Source organism: Octopus sinensis, linkage group LG23 (genome assembly GCF_006345805.1).
Source record: "Octopus sinensis linkage group LG23, ASM634580v1, whole genome shotgun sequence".
Taxonomy (NCBI): domain Eukaryota; kingdom Metazoa; phylum Mollusca; class Cephalopoda; order Octopoda; family Octopodidae; genus Octopus; species Octopus sinensis.
The window spans coordinates 28830349-28853208 of record NC_043019.1 but is presented as its reverse complement, the minus strand read 5'-3'; the positions used below and the strand labels follow the sequence as shown (position 1 = coordinate 28853208).

General features: G+C 36.3%; 2 protein-coding genes across 13 annotated transcripts in view; one reads left to right on the top strand and one right to left on the bottom strand.

Annotated features, from left to right (window-relative positions):
• Nucleotides 1-5523, top strand: part of LOC115223434 (tight junction protein ZO-1) — an 832981-nt gene extending 827458 nt beyond the window's left edge. For all 10 annotated transcript variants that reach the window (XM_029793980.2, XM_029793979.2, XM_029793984.2 and 7 more), the window contains 2 exons: nt 232-375; nt 4276-5523. In XM_029793980.2, coding sequence (XP_029649840.1) covers nt 232-375; nt 4276-4379 — 248 coding nt within the window. In that variant the 3' untranslated portion in view covers nt 4380-5523. The remainder of the gene's footprint in view (nt 1-231; nt 376-4275) is intronic.
• A 2142-nt stretch (nt 5524-7665) lies between these two features.
• The window catches only part of LOC115223435 (AN1-type zinc finger protein 5), a 44623-nt gene continuing 29428 nt past the window's right edge, over nt 7666-22860 (bottom strand). For all 3 annotated transcript variants that reach the window (XM_036512504.1, XM_029793988.2, XM_036512505.1), the window contains exons 3-5: nt 13866-14027; nt 13654-13740; nt 7666-9603 (exon numbers count right to left, since the gene is read on the bottom strand). In XM_036512504.1, the coding sequence (XP_036368397.1) occupies nt 9455-9603; nt 13654-13740; nt 13866-14027 (398 nt within the window). In that variant the 3' untranslated portion in view covers nt 7666-9454. The remainder of the gene's footprint in view (nt 9604-13653; nt 13741-13865; nt 14028-22860) is intronic.

The window sequence follows — 22860 nt, the reverse complement described above, 5'->3', positions numbered from 1 at the left end:
AGTTGACCAATAGAATAAATAGCAGATTTTAAGAAATAAGTACAGGAGTTGGTTTGTTCAGGGTCTTAGTATGGCTGCAATCAAGTGAAAGATACAAAAATAAAGCTGGGTCCTAGCAGACATTGCTGAATCCCAGACATAGATAGGTCCCAGATGTGGCCAAGTCACATTTCAATCTGTTAATCTCTCTCTCTCTCTTTCACTCTTTCTTTCTTTCTAATTATTTCACAGGTGAAACCCTACTGAGTCCCCTGGTGATGTGTGGTCCACATGGACTGAAATTCAATCAACCTGTTGAACTGCGCTTGCCCCACTGTGCTTCCGTTAACCCCGACAGCTGGTCCTTTGCACTCAAATCAAGTGATTCTCCTACAGGTATTGTCATCATCATCATTATCTTTTTGTCCTTTAGAAATGTTCCAAAACGTCTCTGTGTTTAACAGGTTCACTTGCAACCATGTGGTTCTAGGTTCAGTCCCACTGCACAGCACCATGAGCTGGTGTCTTCTACTTTGTCAATGAATTTGTTAAATGGAAACTGTGGAAGCTTAGCATGTGTGTGTGTGTTTGTTTGTTTGTTTGTCTACCCCACTGCTCGACAGTGTTGGTTTGTTTACATCCTTGTAGCTTAGCTATTTGACAAAAGAGACTGATAGAATAAGTAATGGGGTCAATTTGGTGTTGTATAATAAAAGTCAACATGCGGGGTGCCTGGCCATAAATCACTCCCTCAGAAAAGTCGTGTCCAGCCCCTGCCAGTCAGGAAAAATGGGCATAAAAATGGTCTTAGCACTATCCCATGAAAGAAATTTATGAGCCAACAAGGGAGCCTTTACATATTCAAGCTGCTAGAGATAACAGCTAAACCTACCTCAGACCACACCCAGCTTGCTTGGAAAAGAAAAAAACACATTCAACTTGCAGGAGATAACAGCAAAATTTCCCTCAAACTGGACCCAGTTCTCTTGGGAAAGGAAAAAAGAAAACACATTCGACATTGAGGGAGATAACAGTCAAATCTCCCTCAAACCACACCCAGCTCTCTTGGGAAAGAAAAATAATCCATTCAACCAGCTAGAAATAGCAGCCAAATTTCCCTCAAACTGGACCCAAATCTCTTGGGAAAGAAAAATAACACATTGGATAATGTCTTGACATACCTTTACAAAGACAAGATGGCCACAGCTGGAATGTCTGTCTTTCCCAATGAGACAATGGTTGTTGTAAAGTTTGAACTTACAACAATGTGGTCAGTAGTTTAGAATCTTAGCAGCCTTGCTTACATAATAGATAGATTTTAATCACTAAATGAACGATGAGTGTTGGTTTAATTTCTAAATTACTGAGTTCATTTTGGTCTATTTAAACAAAATAGATCACACGAGTGTTGGTTTTGACTGTTTAAACTGAATAATGGATCTGGCTGACGTTGGGCTTCAGCGATTATCACAGTTGCGTGATTGTCAGTACTACTACAATGCTCACTGGATTGTCTAAGTGACTGAGTATTCCTCAGTCACATGCACACCTCAGGTAGAATAGTTGTGACACAGTATATGTTTTAAAGTTGCATATGTGTGACTACCAGGAATGCTTATTTCTTGAGTAACAAAAGTCATATCTCAAGCTATATGTGTGTGTGTTGTGACCCCCTTCGGTCATGAATGACCATGGGATTGCACCTAGAAAGTTACCCTCTGAAGCACAAGTCCGAGCAAGGTTGTTTATGGAAGGCCAGCAGTTGCCCATGCATACCAGCCTCCCCTCTCCACGCCACCGATGTTATATATATATATATATATATATATATACATATATGTATATATATATACATATATATACACACACACACACACAAATATGGCTGGGTAGTTGAGAGGTTTACTTCTTAACCATGTATGTCGGTTCAATTCCACACACTGGGATGAACCCACATATCAACTATAGCTCTGGGTGAACAAAAAAGCCTTGTAAATGGAAACGGAAAAAAGCCCATTATATATATAAATATATATATATACACACACGCTTGTATATGTGTTTTGAGTTTGCCTCATCGTCATACACACTGTATTTGTTTCTAATTTTCTGTGAAAAACATATCTGGACATGGGGAAATATTACCTTACCTGGAAATAGGTGAGAGCTGATAAGAAGGGCACCCTGTTTTAAAAAAAAAAAAATCCATCTTCCTCACCACCAATTCGTCAAACATATCAAACTATTTTGTAACTTTTACTTCACACAACCAAAAACCTTGACTCTCACTTGCTATGTCTCTCTATTTACACTGACCAAGCCTTTTGATAGAAATCTACAGCACAACTTATCTACCATCTACTGCAGATATTGCTTTAGGTACAGGCAGTGTTGTGTTTAAGAAGAATTCTTGCTTGGCAACTACGTGGCTCTGGAATCAATCCCAATACACAGCAACTCTGGACAAATGTCTTAGAAATTAGCAGGCATGGCCGTGTGGCAACACTTTTGCTTCCCAACTGCACAGTCCCCGGTTCCGTCCTACTGCACGACAACTTGGGCAAGAGTTTGCCACTATAGTTTTGGGTTGATGGAAGTCTTGAGTGTAGATTTGGTAGACAGAAACTGAAAGATACTTATCATATATGTATGTGTGCGTGTTTGTATCTCCTTGTCCCAATATCTGCAGGAAAAATGTTGCATGCAAAGAGATGAGGGTTGGCAACAGGAAGAGCATCTGACTAGAAAATCTGCTTCAAATAAATTCTGTTCAACCCATGCAAGCATGGAAAAGTGGACATTAAATGACAGTGATTCTGCTTAAGTGATACCTTCTCGTTTTAAAAAGTTAAGTGCCATGGGATATTACTCAGATGCAATATCTCAGATGAAGCTACTTACTTGACAGAGAAGCATTATGCCTTTTTTGGATTAGGGCTGACAAGGCTCTAAACGACAAGGATTCAAATTTATTAACAGGGTCTTTCTTGTGTCAATCATACATCTGTGTGTGTGTGTGTGTATGCGTTTAGGTGAGGTTGCGTGCTTAGAAGTTTCCTTCTCAACCATATGGCTCTGGGTTCAGTCCCACTGCAAGACAACTGCCTTTTACTCTAGCCCCAAGTTGACTAAAACCTTGTGAGTGGATTTGGTATATGGAAACTGAAAGAAGCCCATTGTGAGTGTGTATGTATATATATATATACACACACACACACGTCCCTCACCACCAAGTGACAACTGGTGTTGGTTTGTCTATGTCCCTGTGACTTAGCAGTCCATCATAAGACACTAACAGAATAAGAACCAGGCTTCAAAAAAATAAGTATTAAGGGTGATTCATTCAACTAGATCCCTCCAAGGCATGGCTGGAGTCCAATGACTGACACAAAAGAGACTTTCTGGAGTACTTGCCTCAAATCTTTGTAGCATTTACTTTAACCCTTTCATTACCAGCCCAGCTGAAACTGGCTCTAGCTCCATCATACAAATGTCTTGTTTTCATAAGTTTTGAACTAAAATTTTCCACCAAACCTTAGTCATCATTAAGCTAGTGTTAGGAGCATAAATTGTGACTAAGTTATTTTACTAAATTCTTTGTTATATTTAAAGTAATTGAAAGAAACACAGCATCTCAAAATAAATACAGTAACAAAAGAGTTAATCTCTATAATCAGGGTTCAAATCATTGTAGTCAAAACACCAACCATACTATCAATATTGATTCAATCAAAGGTGGCAAGCTGGCAGAATTGTTAGCACACCAGGCAAAATGTTTAGTGGCATTGCATCTGCCCTTATGCAATGAGTTCAAATTCTGCCACGGTTGACTTTGCCTTTCATTTTTACCGGGGCGGCGGGGGGGGGGGGTAAGTACCAGCTGAACACTGGGGTTGATGTAAACAACTTAGAACTTCCCCCAAAATTGTTGGCCTTGTACCAAAATTTGAAACCAATATTGATTCAACAAAGGCAACAAGCTGGCAGAATTGTAACATTTCGCCTGCCTATGTTCTGAGTTCAAATTCCACTAAGGTCAGCTTTACCTTTCATCCTTTTGGGGGTCGATCGAATAAATACCAGTTGAACACTAGAGTTGTTCATTTCTTTGCACATTGTCAAAACTGACAAAAAGCTGTTTGTTTAGAGTTGATCTGGGCCTATTTGTTGTCATAAACAAATTGTGTTAGTTTTCTAAAAGGAATAAAATGTTCATATTCACACACACACACACACATATTACCAGTATTTCTTGTTTGTAACATCTAAATGAGTGCAATTTTATTTTATTTTCAGGTCATCCTACTCAATGGCAGAATCTAACCCTAGCTGGAATGGACGGTGTAGCACATGGCAAAGTTGGAAAGAATAGCGTGTCGGTGCTAGTGGATCATTTTTAATACTTTTAAAAAACATTTTGCTGGAACACTGTGGCAATAGCAAAGCCACTTAACACACATGCCTGCCTGCCTACTTACCAAAGACACTGATAAAACATATCAGCTCTTTTGAAAACATTTCTGCAGCTGTTCAGCCAAAACCACAACACATTACAGACACAGCAAAGCAATTAATGAAATAAAATACGAAAAACGAGAGAACATAGACAGGCAACAACAATCTGATATTTAGTTCAATCACCTCCCATTGCTGTTGAGTCAAACTTCACTACACAGACTGCAAAACAATTTAGAAAGTGAAATAAAATGAAGATGAGGGAGAGAAAAACTAAGGTAATAATTAAATTAGTGGAAGGTTTAATTTCTTATCCATCTATGAGCACCGAAACTACAGATTCTCCAGTTATGCGATCAGAGATTTTAATTTTAATTTTTTTCTATGCAGTGTGTGTAGGGAGAGAGAATACTAAGACAGGGAACTGTTTGAAAACTTTAAGCACTCAATACTGAAAGCAAGCAAAAAAAATGGGAGGTCAGTTTTCTCCTATGATGAAATTTGTCTCAAACTAAGTAAAACTACGCGGTCATATATAGATATATATATTTTGTATTAAGGCAGAAACTTTAAAGGGCATTTATAAATCTGAATAAGAGTCTACAATTTCATTATTTCAAAAATATTCTTTTCCTTGTGTGTAATAATCTCAAGCTGCGTGCTGAATTATTTTTGTCTCAAAATATGGTTAAGAGGGCAGCAATAGCTTCAAATTAGGGTTAGCTTAAGATCTGTAAATGGCTTTTTTTTTCTTAATGTCTAGTTTATGTAATAGTAATGATTGTCATGACAATACAACCTCACTTCTTTGATACTTTGTCTGAACAGCTAAGAAATATATGAAGAAACCATTTTTTTTTTCTTCTCCTCAAAACACTTTGCTTTGATGCTACTCTGGCTGAAGAGCTTTGAAATATAAATAGAACCAGTTTTCCTTTCTCGAGTAAATTGCCTGATTCAGTATATATAAACTACTCACTACTTTTCAACAGACAGACGGCTCTTAATGTTTTAAAGTAGGCAGGCAAAGAAAGCTGAAGTTATAAGTTATTGTATCAAACTATTTCTATTGTGAATAAAATTTAGACACAAGAAAAAAAAAAGATGGCAGCTTAGATAGGATTAATTTGTATTTGAATTTAAAAAAAAAAAAAATAATAATAATAATTTGGAAGAGTATCTTGCTCAATTTTTATTCCAGTTTGATACAATTAAAATTCAGTAATGATTTCATTCAATTGATCAATCAGCTTAAGCCTTTAAAAACTAACTCGGAACAAGGATTGTAATAGATCTTTGAAAGTGACAATTTTGTACAGAAGATTTTTTTAAAAGTATATATTGATATTCAGAAATAATCTTCCAGTCTTGTTATTAATTACATTTACAATATATGTATAAGAAAAAAAATGTATTATAATGTATATATATGTTAAACACAATGCATGTGTGTATACAGAATAAATAACAATTCTTGCTCATGGTTGTTTATTTCAAATACTTATTCACAACTATTTTAAAAATTAAAAAAAGCGTAAAAACTTTTAAAGGATTTTAAATCTGAGCACAAAAGTGCCATGCTTTCAATGAAAAGTATCAAGGCAAATAATGGCTGCTAGCAGGAAGAAGAAAAAATTCAACCCAACAAAACAAAAACTAGTTTTATAAGCCTGCATCACCTGACCAAATGTAATTTTTCACAAGACAAAAACCTCACACACAGATAATAAACATCACTTAATTGTGGAAGAATTAGTTTGTTGCTGGAAAACTTTCATATAGTAAAAGATTATTATTATTATTACTAATAAACATTAAAATATAAAATGGAGAGAGAGAGAGCAAGCAAATGGTTTTAGATTAAGGAAAAATAAATAACAAAAATAACTGCATTGATGTATTAACTGCATTTTTAAATTATGAAAAATTACTTCCTAAGTTACAAGTACTTAATTAAAAATGTCAAAGATTAAAATACATTTTACATATTTTTTTTTTTTTTAAATTAGACTAAATCAAACCAGCAGGCATTCAGAAATGGGGAGTTTTTGTCTTTTTCCAAAAGAAAAATGGAAAAAAAACTTTTATATAATAATCTTACAAAAATACTATTTCATGAAGTCTGGTTGTTTGTTTTTGCGGGGTTTGGGGCTGGACTCCAACAAGTCTTAGAAGTGGCAGGAAATAATATTACTTGCATCTCAACATAACTGATTAAATTAGGTGGGGTGGAGCCCTAAAGATATATATTTAGCAGGAGGATTAGTTTTAATAGAAATTAATATTAAATATACAGCTCACATACACCACAAAGTCAAACATGCCTTTGGTAAATATATATATATACATATATAGTGTAAAGAAAATACTTAGTGATTTTACAATGTTGTTTTGGATTATTTGCAGTATTAAAAACAAAATGCACAAACATACACATGCACAGCAATAATAATTGTGGGAGAGCAATTTTAGTCATCTGAAAATACGAAACTTGTATTTAGTTTTCATTTTTTGTCTCGCCAAAATTTCTGTCACACAAATGCAACCAGGTCACAAGTGGTGCAATGAAAATTTTGAATCAAGGAGGAAAAAAATGAAAATGAACTTAGTAGTTTGGTATATTTTTAGATGGCTAAAATGGTTCTTGCATGGTATAACTGTTTCAATTTCAACATATCAAAATCACTTACTAGAACAATTCTAAAATAGATACAGGTTTGACAAGTGCAATACACGAAACTCTTGGTCCTCGAGTCACTTCTCTAGCTGTACAGCTAAATTATGTATATACACACCTATACACAAATAAATATATACACACAAAGATAATATATATACACACAAAAAAACCCATTCTATATTCCTGAAACTAAATGGCAACTATTTTACATAAGTTGGAAACAAAAGAAGAAAAATATTGCAGTTATTAGATAATTTATGAACAAGCTTTTTTACTTAATCATAAGAAATTTATTATCCTTATATATGAGTGACCAAGGCAATCAGCTAATTTGCTGATCGAAATACAGTGTGTGTGTGTGTATGAGTGTGTGAAGGAAGAACTTTTGTTTTTATACACAAATGCCAATTCCGTAACAACGGAAAGAGCATTTTCATTTGAAAGGCTGGAATGGGATGGAGAGTAAACAGTTTAAAGAATGCAGTGTGTGGTAAGTGTAAGTTGTGAACAGTATCTAGAGAGAGAGTTGAAAAATAAAAACAATTCATAGGTAAATGGGGAAAAAATGTGGACAATTTATTGAACTTCTGTAACAGCACAAAAATACTCAAAAGCATTTAGAAATTATATAGAAATCTTCCATGGATAGCACGAGGAAGAAGACAAAATATATGCTTGACATACCATAAAGATGGATGGGAGTAAAAACAAAGAAAACCCAGCAGTCTTTGGAAGATTTAGTTATGGATAAATGAAGTTTAAGAAGATTATTAAATTGTCAGTAATAACACATTGATAATTATTAGTCTGCTAAAAAAGATCTTGTGATAAAATGTTAATAGGAAGCTGGGTTTAAAGCCTGAATACAGTAAAAATAAATGATTATTATTAGAATAGAAGTCTTAGGTTGCACTAAGCACTCCAACTGGCCTGTCATTTATGTTGGAAGTTTTAGTGAAATCTGGTCTGGTATCAAAAAAACCTCAGTAACCTACATGGAAACGACAACTAGTTAAATGCTAATTAAGATTTTAGTGGTAATCCAGATAACTTTCAATCAAGCAAAATTTCAACATTCCATTGTGTAAGTGAATATTTGGCAGAGTCAAAAGATTGGACAGTTTGAGAGAGCTATGTCAAAATACCCAAATAAATTTCTGTTATGAAATTCAAGTGACTTCCATTTCAGATTTCAGCCAAATAAAACAAAAAAAAAAGAAAAAAATTAAGGAAAATGTAATCATAATTTAAAAAAAAAAAAAAAAAAAAAAAACTGCGCTCTTCTGTTCTTAGCAATACTAAATTCAAAAGATACTTCTAATATCATATTAGAGAAATTTCTAACAAAGAAATTCAATCCCGTTCTCGCTAGACCACCCAAGATACTCAGGCTTTAAAGAGGAAAAGGTTGCTGGGAATTAAGATTTTTCACATCCATTTGTGTTCTCACTTTTGCTAAGATTTCATTTGTTTTGTTTTTTCATAATTTAAAAGGAGAAGGATTGAAATCACCAACCAATAATGTCTCAATAATTTCAAAAGACAATGGATCCATTTATTGGCTAAATGTAGAATTACATTTAAGATCAACAAATTCAGGGCAGAAATCCACAAGTCAATTAATTATTACACAGAACCCATCTTAGATGATCACTGGTAATTAGGATGTAGAGCAGAACAGTTTTTAAACGAGCTCTCTTGATATTGGCAGATAAGATAAAAGCAAAAGTTTAATTTAAAAGAGGAATAATAAATAATTTTTAAAATAATATTAAAGCTAAATAAAGAGTGAAGTTGTAGATTAGTGTAGAATTGGTGGACATGAGAGTTAACTCCAACCTATTTCTTGAAGCAAAATCGTTTTAAAAGGAAAATATTAATTTGATCCTAAGAATTATGACAAGTTATAGCAAAGGCTGTTCTAAAAAAAAGAAAATCCAACCAAATAGTCACTTTCTTTTAAGACATTTCCTTTTTTTTTTTGTTTTGTTTTTTGTCATTACACAATAGTTTTCCTTCTCTCCAAATCACAGAAGCTAACGACTCCCAAAGTTAAGGAGTCATGGACCATGAGTCTTTTTTTTTTCTTTTAAGGGTGTTTGTTTTTAAATCATTTAATTAGATGAAAAAGCTGCTAGATAGGGTGCAGATGCAGAATTTAAAAACATACAGGCCATCATATCTGAATATATCCAAGTTTCTAGTGAAAACCTCATCGTTGATGAACATGGGAATGCAAAGTTCAAGGGTATTTGGCAATGAGTGTTAAACACCAAAATTAATCCCTGTGTCAGTTCATCTTTGCCAGATCACCCAGTTTTGTTCTAATCCAAATGAAATTCAAATCTTCTGAATTTTTTCACCTACAACAACAGGATTATTTTTCCGGATTTGTTCCTGAGCCATCTCCTTATAATCAAATGTACAACTATGCTTATCCGAATAACGATGAAGACTGCAATAAAGACCCTCACATCGGCAGCGGAATCCTACAAAGGAAAAATATATATATAAATAAAACAAAGCCATATATAAGGTTTTATAGTTGAACAAACAATATTTGAAGATCGGCAGACCCAGCTGTTAAATATCTACACTCACTTTAATAATTCATGATGCTTCATAGATGTTCTTCTAAGAGAATTTACAAAATAGAAAGCTTGGATTTTAAACTTTAATTACTGACACAAATTTTTGTGTACACACACACACAGACTTCAGAGAGGCTGGTGTTTGGTCTGTGCCAGCAAGATTAAATTATATAGTAAAATAGGAGGACTGTCACGGAATGTGGGAAAATCCAATGTTTCAAATACAATCCTTGTTAATTTCTCTTTCAACTTTGCCTAAAGGACTGTCCAAAACAGATTCCCCATGGTAAGTTCACTGTAGGTTTTACTATGCACACACACACACACTAACAGAAAGAAGAATTTAATTTTTACATCAAAAATACTTCCTTATCCTTAAATAACTGAAAAAAGGCCAATAAGTATTATTTTATCCTTGGTGCAGACTGATAATTTAGGCCATTATATGGGGCTAAATGTATCCAGCTTAAACAGTTTGGAGTAAAAACAAACTTTCAGAGCCTTTCAATAGATTTTAATAGTGTTTTGGTCTTTGTACCATGGCCATACTGGGGTATTTCATTACCATCAATTACATCAACCCCTGTACTTAGCTGTTGAATGAATAAAATAAATTCTGGGCAAAGTGCACCTCAGCATAAAGGGACCTAACTCAAGCGAAAGAACAAGTATTTTTACTTGACACCAATTTATCAGCAATCACTTGTCAAAACACACACACATGCAGGTTCCATCTACATAATTTCCTTCATAAGGCATTGGTCAACCTGAAACTCTGGTAGAAAACACTTAAGATGCAGCACATTAGGATTGGACCCCAAACCATGTGGTTGCGAAGTAAACTTATTAACCATGCATCACAACTAATGAGATTTTTTTTTTTTTTTGGTTCTTAATTTTATAAGCATTTGAAGACTTATGTATCCTCAGATTTCACCCCAACAACCTATGTGACTAAATCTAACAAAGTATACCACTAAGCTAAATAGGCCAACAAAGGCTCCTCTAGATGACTATGCAAGTTGCTAGAAACTGCAGTCAAATCTTCAACTGGTAGTGTCAGTTACAATGAGGGTTCCAGTTGTTCTGATCACTGGAACAGCCTGCTAATGAAATTAACATGCAAGTGGCTGAGTACTCCACAGGCATATGTGCTCTTAATGTAGTTCTCAGGCAGATTCAGCATGACACACTGTGTGACAAGGCTGGCCTTTTGAATTACAGATGCAACTCATTTTTGTTAAATGAAAGGGAAAACGTGAAGTAAAGTGTCTTGCTTAAGGCCACAATGTGTTGCCAGGAATCAAACTCATGACCATATAATTGCGAGTGAAATACCATAACCTTCATAAATCATAACTATCTTCTTTTAAAAGGACACACCGAATAATGTACTCCAAGATACACTGTCTAGAAAAGGTTCCTGCTTTTGACTGTATATTTGCTGCCCAGGACAGAACAGAGAGAGAAGAGCTAAATAACAAGATCTGTATTAACTTTTTAGACTGCTAACTGGCCATACCCAGGTCAAATATTCTGTTTTCAGTACCGCATCGACTGGCCTCCGTGCTGTGGGCACGTAACAAACACCATCCAATCGTGGCCGTTCGCCAGCCTCGTCTGGCACCTGTGTCGGTGGCACATAAAAAACACCATCCGAGCGTGGCCGTCTGCCAGCCTCGTCTGGCACCTGTGTCGGTGGCACATAAAAAACACCATCCGAGTGTGGCCGTCTGGCACCTGTGTCGGTGGCACATAAAATCACCCACTACACTCTCGGAGTGGTTGGCATTAGGAAGGGCATCCAGCTGTAGAAACACTGCCAGATCTGACTGGCCTGGTGCAGCCTTTGGGCTTGCCAGACCCCAGTTGAACCGTCCAACCCATGCTAGCATGGAAAGCGGACGTTAAACGATGATGTTCAAACTAGCCAAGTCCAGCCTCACACCTTTCCTACAATGTCATTCTAAAACTAAACCATCACATCCATGACAACTTGTAAGAAGCTACAAGCTAATGCATGATTACACTGAAAGACAATGTGAATAAATAAACATTTGACAGAGTAATCTGAATGCAAAAATGGTTCAAACATTCTCAAATTCAAATTCTAACTTCTGTACCTTCATTAGTATTTGCCTCATACGTTTAGCTGATTTTTCTAACTGACCTGAGTCACTAATCAGCTCTAATTCAAAGTCAGTCTACATATTCCATCAAGCAACACTGTACACATCTAGACTGGTAATTAGTCATTGTGAGAGGCAATCAAGATGGCTGTCAGCCATATCTTCAATTATTGTTGTTGCTCGGTCCTGATCGAGCAAACCTATGATTAAAAACTTTCCAACAATGATCACACCCTTTTTCTCCCTACACCCACTATCAAAACTTTCCTTTCTATTTCAAGACTAGGGAATGTGCTTTGAAGAAGCCTGTGCCATTATACAGAGAGGTTCCCACATCACTGAAGTGTATAAAAGCAGAGTTGTTCTCAGACCCTGGTTTCTGAATATAATACCCATCATCATAATCATTTAATGTCTACATCTCCATGCTTGCACGAGTCAGAATTTGTTGAGGCAGATTTTCTACCAACCCTCTTGTTTCCAAGTAAGGTAATATTTCCCCCCATGATCAGACATGTTTTCAAAAAAGACAGGAAATGAAGGACACTGCTTGCATGATGGTGGCATTCACTTACAACTATCACATGAAGTCAAGGAAAGGACACAGTAACACACATGTATGATGGGCTTCTTTCAGTTTCTGCCTACAAAATCCGCTCATAAAGCCTTGGTTGACTGAGGGCTGTAATAGATATTTGTCCAAGGCCCACACAGTGAAACTGAACCCAAGACCATGTAGCTGGGAAGAAAACTTCTTACCACACAGCTATGCCTACACCTATGAACATATCGTCCAATAAAAATTCAAATTGAGATTACATTGAATGCAAGGGCACATAGATCTCTTTCTAAGATCAATTTCTGAAACACAGCATCCCTTTGTTAAATTGGGTTGGTTATTTAGCAGAATCTAAGAACTGGCGAAGTTGAATGCTAGCTGTGAAGGCATTTATTTGCGAAACCCTGGACAAACAGAGGAAGAGCAACTGTTGTGATCTAAGTCCACCTTGATAGCTACCACCAGAGTGTCTATATGTGACCACAAATGACTAAAAGTAGCAGCAAAATCTTTCTCAAATCAAATCACTACCTCCAAAGACAAAGGACACATTGCATTATGTAAGGTTTACAATGAACATGCTGCAAGTAATTACATCAAGGTAAACATGCTACCTGAATCTTCTTCACCAGGAAGTTTCAGTATCAAGCCAGTTATGTCAGGTTTTTCCTTTACATAGTAAGCACATCACAAAATGTTATTCTAAATTTTCATTCTTAGCGTAAATATGTCATCAATGAAATTTGAGGATAAAAATTTCCACTGAATTTACTAACAATGTACTGGCTAACAATGTTTTTGTCAAATGAATGTAACAGACATCATTACGTAGGACAATATACATTACACCAGAATAATAGTGGGGTTGTGGTCATGGTTGGAACATTATCAATGAGCTACTCAATCAGACCTATGGGGACAGGCATAAATAATAGGTTTACAGAAACAGTGGACAGTAGAAAGAATACATGTCCACAATGTGGTAATATGCAACAAGGTTCTCGACTAAGTAGGGGCTTGAAGTATCTGGGGGAAACAGTTCTCTGGATTCAACCAAATCATTTGGCTGACCCCCTGCCACAGATTGATTCAAAGTTGACCCTGGGGCAACTCAAAAGATTTGGGAGAGGTCTAGCAAAAGCAACTAACAACTGGAATGTTTTTATTTAAAATATAAACACTTTAAAGCATAGATTTTTCTTCATTTCCTCATCAGAACTAAAGATGGAATTGTATGGCCTACAGATTAAATTAACATACCTGTTAATCCAACCTTCTTTTTGCAAGTATGGCAACGATTTTTTTTAGGTTTCTTATTTGCTTCTGATGATTGAGGGTCCTCACCACCTTTATGAATAAATACAAAAATAAAAGTAGAAAATGACCAAAAAAAAAAAAAAGCAAGTAGAAAATGATTAACATCAATTAAAAGCTACAAGACAAAAATTAATTATGAAATGGTGAACACTTACCTACAGCTGCTCCTTCATTTTTATCTATATCTTTTTCCTGATTGGAATTAGGGACAGGTACGGTAGGTGTGGCAGTTTTTATACTAGGGATAACTGATGTATCAACACCAGTTGCACCTTCAACTATACTAGGTGTTGATGAGATTTCTTGACTTGATGGTCCTGCAATGTAAAGACAAAAGATGTTAAATGAGGCAAATAATTCTTTAACCCTTTAGCATTTAAACCGGCCATATCCGGCTGAAATGTTCTACTTGTTTTATGTTCAAATTGGCCAGATGCAGCCTATCACACAGACCCTATAATGTCATTCTTACAAATGAACAATCGCATCATCGAAATCTTGAAGCTACATGAAAATGCATGTTTAATTCAAAACAATATGCATTAATAAGCATTACAATTGACAGAATAATCTGAATGCTAAAGGGTTAAAAATATTAAGGGGACAACTAAGGCAAATGTTAACGTTTGTGACTAACATCATGGGGTCGTATGTTTCAAGGTCACTGTATCACCATCTGCACAAGTGCATATTTCAATTTGTAACAAACTATGAACATAGAAGTTTGGTTGCACATTTTACAGGAAAGAGGAAAATTGATTTACACTGCCAAGGAATGGACTTTGTAATTAAATTTCAAACGGAAAAGTAAACAGCTGGATTGCCATTGCATTATGCACTTTTGTATTATCCAGGATGAATAACCTTGATTTATTTGGCACTAAACACAAGTGTATGCAAACATTTTCTTCCTGAGAAGGTCTTACACAACCTTTCCTTTTCTTACTTTAAACCTGTGCTCATTGAAAATTCTTCCATAAGAACCTCAAGTTGACAAAGCCTAATTTCCCAAAATGTCATTCATAGGAACAGAAAATGTGGCTGTGGGCTAAAAAAAAAAAACATCATACAAACATAAAACTAAATATCTGTTTTGTCCACAACAAGCATCCTTGTGGTAATTAGAAAATTACATCTACATTGCATATTTCCACACTAAGGATACCAATATGTCTGATAAATTCTTTTCTCAAAACTATGATTAGATTTTGTATTAATTCATCAGGAGATTGACTGGGGCGGTACATCTGTCAAACGGTAATGCCGGCGTCCCAAAGCGAGCTCAGTGTGGACGGAAACCATGCCGAGCAAAAGGGCAAAAGCTCGCTCGATCTCGATTTTCAGTACGAATACGGACCATGAAAGCATGGCCCATCGATCCTTTATATGTTTTAGGTAAACCTCACAACAACCATCACTATCCTATTTAGTGATTAGTTTAAAGCTTTTCCTCCATCCTAGTTGAAAAAGCCTCTGCTTATCACTCCTGTTTATTGAGAGCAACACAACAGTGAAGCAAGTGTACTTCAGCAGCTCAGAGTCAGGCCACCATAAGCAGCCATCCCAACTCCCAATATAAGGAGCATCACTGACTAGGAAGCAACAAAGCATTTATTTCTTCAACATTTCCCAACAAGCACACAGCTCATTCTTTCTTCAACTAAGGTCATTAAACCCCATCAAGTTAGTTGAGTTAGCAAACAGATTTGGTCGCTTTGCCCATGTCCACCCTTACACATGCTAAGGAGGACATAAGCAAACGGGTTTCCCAACATCTTATTAGACACACACTTCCCTTTTCAGACATTGGCCTTGTACAGTTATATTGTTTCCTGCATTATACCTTGCTCATACCATTCCATTACAACACTGAATGTTTGCTAGAAGCCATTTACATAGGGTGACTAATTTTTAGCCTACATTAACCCTTTAATCCTTTCTACATTTCCGAACATAGAAATATAAGTCTTTTTGTCTACAATATTTGTACGACTCAAAACTACCCAATCACACCCAATCAAGTAAGCATTCTAGTGGTAGGAAGAAAATATATCTATTGCATATTTTTTCCCCTCAGTATCATTATTTCTTACAATTTGAAAACCAAGATGGAGCAGGATCCTTGATAACTCAACAATTAATGACAGTCAACAGCTGCAATGGAATAGGAAACATTTCCAACATAAGTAGGAACAAAACCTCACATTTAAAAGGAATATTCATATTTTTATCAACGAAATTATCAGGTCTGATGTGCAGTACTAAAATCAAATTTTAAAAATCCAACTGTTCAGATATACTTCACAAACTGTAACTAATAGTGGAGGGAAATCATACAGATTCTTTAAAAAAAATTGTTTATCAAAATATGGTTCAAAATTAACAGTTTAGTAAAATATGTAAGTCAGGATATTCAACTGAAAACAAATCAACAGTTACAATTAGTATTTATAATAGACTAACAGTTTACATTTTAATATTAACCAAAACTGCTATCAACAACACATTTCATTATTATCAAAAGAAACAAAAAATTTCTTTTACTTCCTAAACTACAGTCTTTCTAACAAACTCCATTCCTGAAATCTATTAGAGAGAAAACTACAAATAAGACAGCAAGAAAAAGACAAGATCAATCCTCTTTCACAAGTAAATATTGACAAACGTGACACGAAAGATGGTGTCAGTGTGAGGTATCCCCATCAATAACAGGTCTTGGTCAAAGCATTAAGACCTTCCTGGTGGCATTCTAAATTATTGCAAGTGAAGCAATGGAAGCAGAAGATATCAGAGACGATCCATGTTGGCAAATAGTAAGAACAAACAAATCACAAAGTATTTCTATGTATTTCACGCACCATAATTAGCTTGCTGTGAAGAAGAAAAAAAATCTAAAATTTCCAGTAGTACCCACACGTGTGTCAGAGAGAGAGAGAGAGAGAGCATGTGGACAATTCATTTGTCTCAAATTGAGAGGCTTGCCATACAATACTTTTCCTCTTCACAGTAACATATTTTTTTTCCACTTTGTAACCATTTCTACTTGTCTAAAACAAACACTCTCTAGTTTCCTTAGATAATACTGTTTCATTTAAGCATTATCATCTTGGTAAATCTTTCAGTCAGATTGCCTATGAAGTTTCCCAATGAAATTAATGCAATCAGGTTTTTTTCTATTCCACATATCATCATGTGAAAAGTAAAGTCTGTTTCTCATCTCATTTTTAACAATGAACTGCCTGAAATAGTCAACATATAGCCATGGTTTACATAATCCATGGATGACATTCCTTCTGTAACTAGTGACAACTATATCTCCCTCATATCACACCTAAAAACCTTTACAAACAACACACTGAATAATGGAGTCCTACGTGTATAGTAGTTATGAAATAAAAGCAATATGTTACAGCTGAAATGCTTTTTGATCATAGGTCTGTTTTAAATCAAGGTCAACTTCAAGGTAACAACAACTCTTAAGTTCCTCAACCTGCGAAAACAGCAGCCTTTATATCAATTATATCACACCCATATCTTAGAGGGAAGGATTCGTTCCTAAATACATTACATAAAAAAAAGGAGAGAGAAAATACCTTTAATCATTGATTTTTTTTTTTTAAGTATTTAGTCAAAAGAGGAAGTGCCACACCCATAATCTTTTTAAGTCTTGATGTCAGATAGGAAAAAAAAAAAGTATAAGCATCTGACTGGAATAGAGTGACTCCCACTTAAATGACCCCAAGGACCAGGTGGTGATGTTAAACTGGATAGCAGATTGAAAAAAGAAAAAAAAAAGGCTCCTCCAATTGACTTCTATATTTCCTTTGATAATCAAATTATTATGTATAGCGCTCATGTGTACTACAATTTATCAAAGATGCATTTATAGTACATAGAATTATATACAAATGTCAGGAAAGTGAACAGTGCATGAGTCGTGATATACAAGTGTGCATGCATAATAGAGGGGGAGGATATCAGGTGTAGTGTTGGCAAATTTCAAGAAGCATGGAGGTTTTAACCCTTTAGTGTTTAAACCGGCCATACCAGGCCAAAATTGTCTTCTTGTTATATGCTGAAACCAGCCAGCTGTGACCTCTTACACCTACCCTACAAAGTCATTCTAAAAATAAACAGGGACATCATCAAAATCTCAGAGTTTCAAGATGCTGTACAATTAATTTAAAACAATGTGATTAAACAGGCTTTACATTTGACAGAGAAATCTGAATGCTAAAGGGTTAAAGGATGCAATGTCTCAACGATGGCTATGATAGAAAACACTTGACCAAAGTGTACAGTGGAACCAAACTCAAAACCATGCAAACATAAAGCAAACTTCTTAACGGTAACAATCAAGTGTTGTAAATTAAATGAAACCAGCCAGTCAGTCCTGGTCTGACACACCTTATGATCAAAGACAATGTGTTCTATCTCTTCACTCTTTTTTTAAAAAAAAAAGATGATAGGGTGTAATTTGAGGGAGATTCGGTTGCTGTTTCTAGCAGAGAAGTGATAATGCAAGGCTCTTAATTCATCATCTTCGTTTAACATCTGCTTTCCATGCTAGCATGGGGTGGATGATTTAACTGAAGTCTGGCGAACCAGATGGCTGTACCAGACTCCAATCTGATCTGGCAGAGCTTCTACAGCTGGATGCCCTTCCTAACGCCAACTCAGAGAGTGTAGTGGGTGCTTTTACATGCCACCGACATGAGGACTAGTCAGGCAGTACTGGCAACGGCTACGCTCAAATGGTGCTTTTTATGTGCCACCTGCACAGGAGCCAGTCCAGTGGCACTGGCAACGACCTTGCTCGAATGTTTTTTCATGTGCCACCAGCACAAGTTCCAGAAAGGCAACGCAGGTAACGATCACGCTCGAATGGTGCTTTTTATGTGCCACCTGCACAGGAGCCAGTCCAGCAGCACTGGCAACGACCTCACTCAAATGTTTTTTCATGTGCCACCAGCACAAGTGCCAGTAAGGCAACGCAGGTAACGATCACGCTCGAGTTAAATGCCCGGAATGTGGGACAGTCATTCAGGTATATCTTTTGTTAGTTTGATACACAGTGGCTGGATAGAATTTTATCTCCTAAGCTCTAATTACAAGTCTCATGACAACCAGAATATCATTTCACAATGATGATTAGTTATCAATCCGTGCTGACAGCCAGTCACAAAACATCTTCACTGTAAACTTCCTTATATGTGCATGCGTGTGTGTGTAAAATGTTATGAAAACATATTCAAAAAGCATTTTACAATTTACTAAAAACTATTGGCCAACAACTTTAATAAATATCCATTATTATTAATATCCTTTTTTTTTTTTGGTCACCAGACATTTTTTTAAAAATTACTCATGGATCATAAAACTAATTCTGACAATACGAATTTAAAGACATTGAAAAATACTGAAGGAAACGCGTTTCAATTTTACTTTAAACAACAGAAGTATTTCTAATGACACAGTGATACTAGAACTGAAGCGGAAGAAACTGACATGAATAGAGCAATCAACACAATGCCATAAATATCACCAAGTTTTCAAGACCAACACCAGGAACATAACTATTAGAGATAACTACAAGAGGCACAAGTACTGAAATTTTGGGGGAGGGTACTAGCTGATTACATCAACCCCAAAAGAATTTTAACTCAGAACATGAGAGCCAAGCATTTTACCCAGCATGCTAACGATTCTGCCACCTCATCACCTTGACTGGGTAAAATGAAAACCTCTGTGAAATAAGAGTAAAGATTATTTGCCAACATAACACTGCAGCGCTGGTTTAGGACGAACGTTGCTGTGATTTAGCCCCAGGAGACATTGTCTCTAGCTGGTTATGACACAATCTGTCGTATAGCTAAATTACAGCAACATTCGTCCTAAACCAGCAAATAATCTTTACTCTAGAGTACTGTTGCTGAATATCTCTTGTTGAGAGATTTACAAATAGTAATTTTCTCTGTGAAATTGTTCAAAGCAGGATAAATGAAATGTGTCACTGATAGCAAGCATTTGCCAGGTAAACTTAGGTATAGTTTAGTATTAAACATCTCTAATGCAAAGATGAAACTAAAAATAATTAGTTCACTATAGTTAAGAAGTTAGTATTAAACATATTTGATGCAAGAAATATTGAAGATCAAACTGGAAACAATTTGAGAAACTCAATGACAGATTGGTTGTAACTATTCAACAATGGCTGGGGTTTTTTTCCCAAAACATTAATGGAAAATACTTTCCATTTCCTATTTCACTATTTGTAGCTAATATTTCACTTGAATAAATCTTTCATATTTTATTTTATTTAAAAGAAAAGAAAAAACACAACATTGTATTATAGTTTAGTGTATGTATACCCCAAAGTCCATCCCCTCCTCACCGTGGTGGGGACGCTGGCAACAGGTAGTGTCAGAGCTATGCCGTCGGGAACTTCGGTTCCTGGTAGGGCCACCCAAGGCGGATTGGTCTGACACTGAGTGGTATTAAGGCCACAACCCGGCAGACGGGGCTCTGGTGAAAATCCTTGGAGTGACTGCTTCGGCAACCAGCGGCTCCTCGGTCATTCTGTCCCTGCGTCTGGGGACAATCTGCGGCAAACAGGATGTCTCCACAAGCGTGATTGTTGGGGACCGCTTGTGAAATCCACATATTCCCACGAAACTTCTTCCATGAGTAGAAGAAGCCGACTCAACCCACCCAGAGTGAATGTTGCCACAAGTACAAGTAAGTATGTATACCAGTATGGTTTTAGGTTCAATCTCAGCTGGATAGATGTAGTTGGATGGTTTGACCAGGGCTGGTGAGCCAAGGGGCTGCACAACACTCAAAGTATGTTGCTCAGCATGGCCATAGTCCAATGACTGAAACCAGTAAGAAGAGTATATTTTTAAAGACAATTACTAATACAGTGTTTTAAAAGACAGGATTCAATTTACATTTTCTGCTGAAAAACTTAATAGAAATCTTGCTCAGCTTTGAAATGTATTTTATATGCCTACTTTATAGACACATTCTAAGCCACGTGAAATTGTAGTCGTGGCTGATGCTGGTGTCACTTAACTGGCATGCATGTCGGTGGCACAAAAAAAAAGCACCTTTCTAGTGTTGGGCCTCATGGAGGCAATGACGAATGACCAAGACTTTTAGCATTAAGTTGTGCTTGAGAAGAAGACCCATCAAGTCAAGTAAAATCGCAGTCAAGACAGATACTGGTGTCACATAAATGACACCTGTGCCGGTGGCATGTAAAAACACCTATTACACTCTGTAGTAAAGTGATTGGCATTAGGAAGGACAACAAGACACAGAAAACCATGACGAATCAGACTGGAGTCTCGTGCAGCATTTCAGCTCTGGTCAAACCATCCAACCCATGCCAACATGGACAACAGACGTTAAGTGATGAAACCTGTGATTTGGGTTCGGATTTTCTGTGCAAACACCCACAGAATATTCTTATTCAAACATCAGTTTTTTCATCGATGTTTAGAGCTTCCACACACACACTGTCAACTGCATAACAGTCCCAAGGTATTTGGTCAACCCAAAACTATGAGAGAAGGTACTTGCTCAAGGTGACATACTTTCATAACAAACAAAAAGACAATAGACAAATATTGAATTGATGAAATCCACTTCATCCTTACAATCAAGTGTACAATATTAGTGTAGACAACATTTTTCAAGGAGGGGCCACAGGTGGGCTGCATCACTAAAAATTCAAGGATATATTTTGTTAGGTGTGCCATTTAGAAAGTCCAACAGACTGCAGGTTGTCCATGACTGCTCCATGCAATCAGTGAACTTGCTAGAAATAGCAGCCAAATTTCCCTCAATAACACTTGTTATCTTAAAGGATACCTTAGAAAATACTTAGATGTATATATGTGTGTATATATCCCGTGCCGGTGACACGTAAAAACACCATCCGTTCGTGGCCGTTCGCCAGCTCTGTCTGGCACCTGTGCAGGTGGCACGTAAAAAACACCCACTACACTCGCGGAGTGGTTGGCGTTAGGAAGGGCATCCAGCCGTAGAAACACTGCCAGATCTGACTGGGCCTGACGAAGCCTCCCAGCTTCACAGACCCCAGTTGACCCGTCCAACCCATGCTAGCATGGAAAGCGGATGCTAAATGATGATGATGATATCCCTAGAATGACTACAGCAGAAATGCCTCTGATCATAGGTCTGCTCAATCATGGCCTACATAAGGATAAACAACATTGTCTAAACCAATAACTAAATATCTATAACAGTAACAAAGTTTTAATTATTAACATACTTCTCCATATATAACTAATTACCAGTAAAACAATACATGTTACTAATATCATAGATGCTCTGCACTGACAAGGAACCCTCTACACTAGTGTTCTCAACTCACTACAACCCAATTTGAAAAATCAATATCTGCCCCCGATTTTTATAGTAAATAATTTTCAGAAAATGTAACATTTAATACTTTTCTTGAGAAAAAAATATTCCTCAGCTAATGTGTCATGCCTAATACTTGTATAGCATTCAACATTTTACCAATTACTCTTTTACTTGTTTCAGTCATTTGACTGTGGCCATGCTGCAGCACCGCCTTTAATCGAGCAACTCGACCCCGGGACTTATTCTTTTGTAAGCCCAGTACTTATTCTATCGGTCTCTTTTGCCGAACCGCTAAGTAACGGGGACATAAACACACCATCATCGGTTGTCAAGCAATGCTAGGGGGACAAACACATACACACATTATATATATATATATATAAGTAATACTAAGCAATAAGGGTTCAGCAACGAATTGCCTTACCACATACCGAATTTAGAAATAGCAGTCAAAGGGTTATAGCTATTTCTTCTACTAAAAAGGGAGATCTCAGTAAAAACAGCAATGCTGTTTTTACTGAGATCTCCCTTTTTAGTAGAAGAAATAGCTATAACCCTTTGACTGCTATTTCTAAATTCGGTATGTGGTAAGGCAATTCGTTGCTGAACCCTTATTGCTTAGTATTACTTAAATTTTCCTCAAATGAGGCTTTTACATGCCGAAGACTACTTGGTGTAATTGATAATTATTCCAAATTAATTAATTTCACCCTTCATTATTACGGATAACTATATATATATATATATATATACATA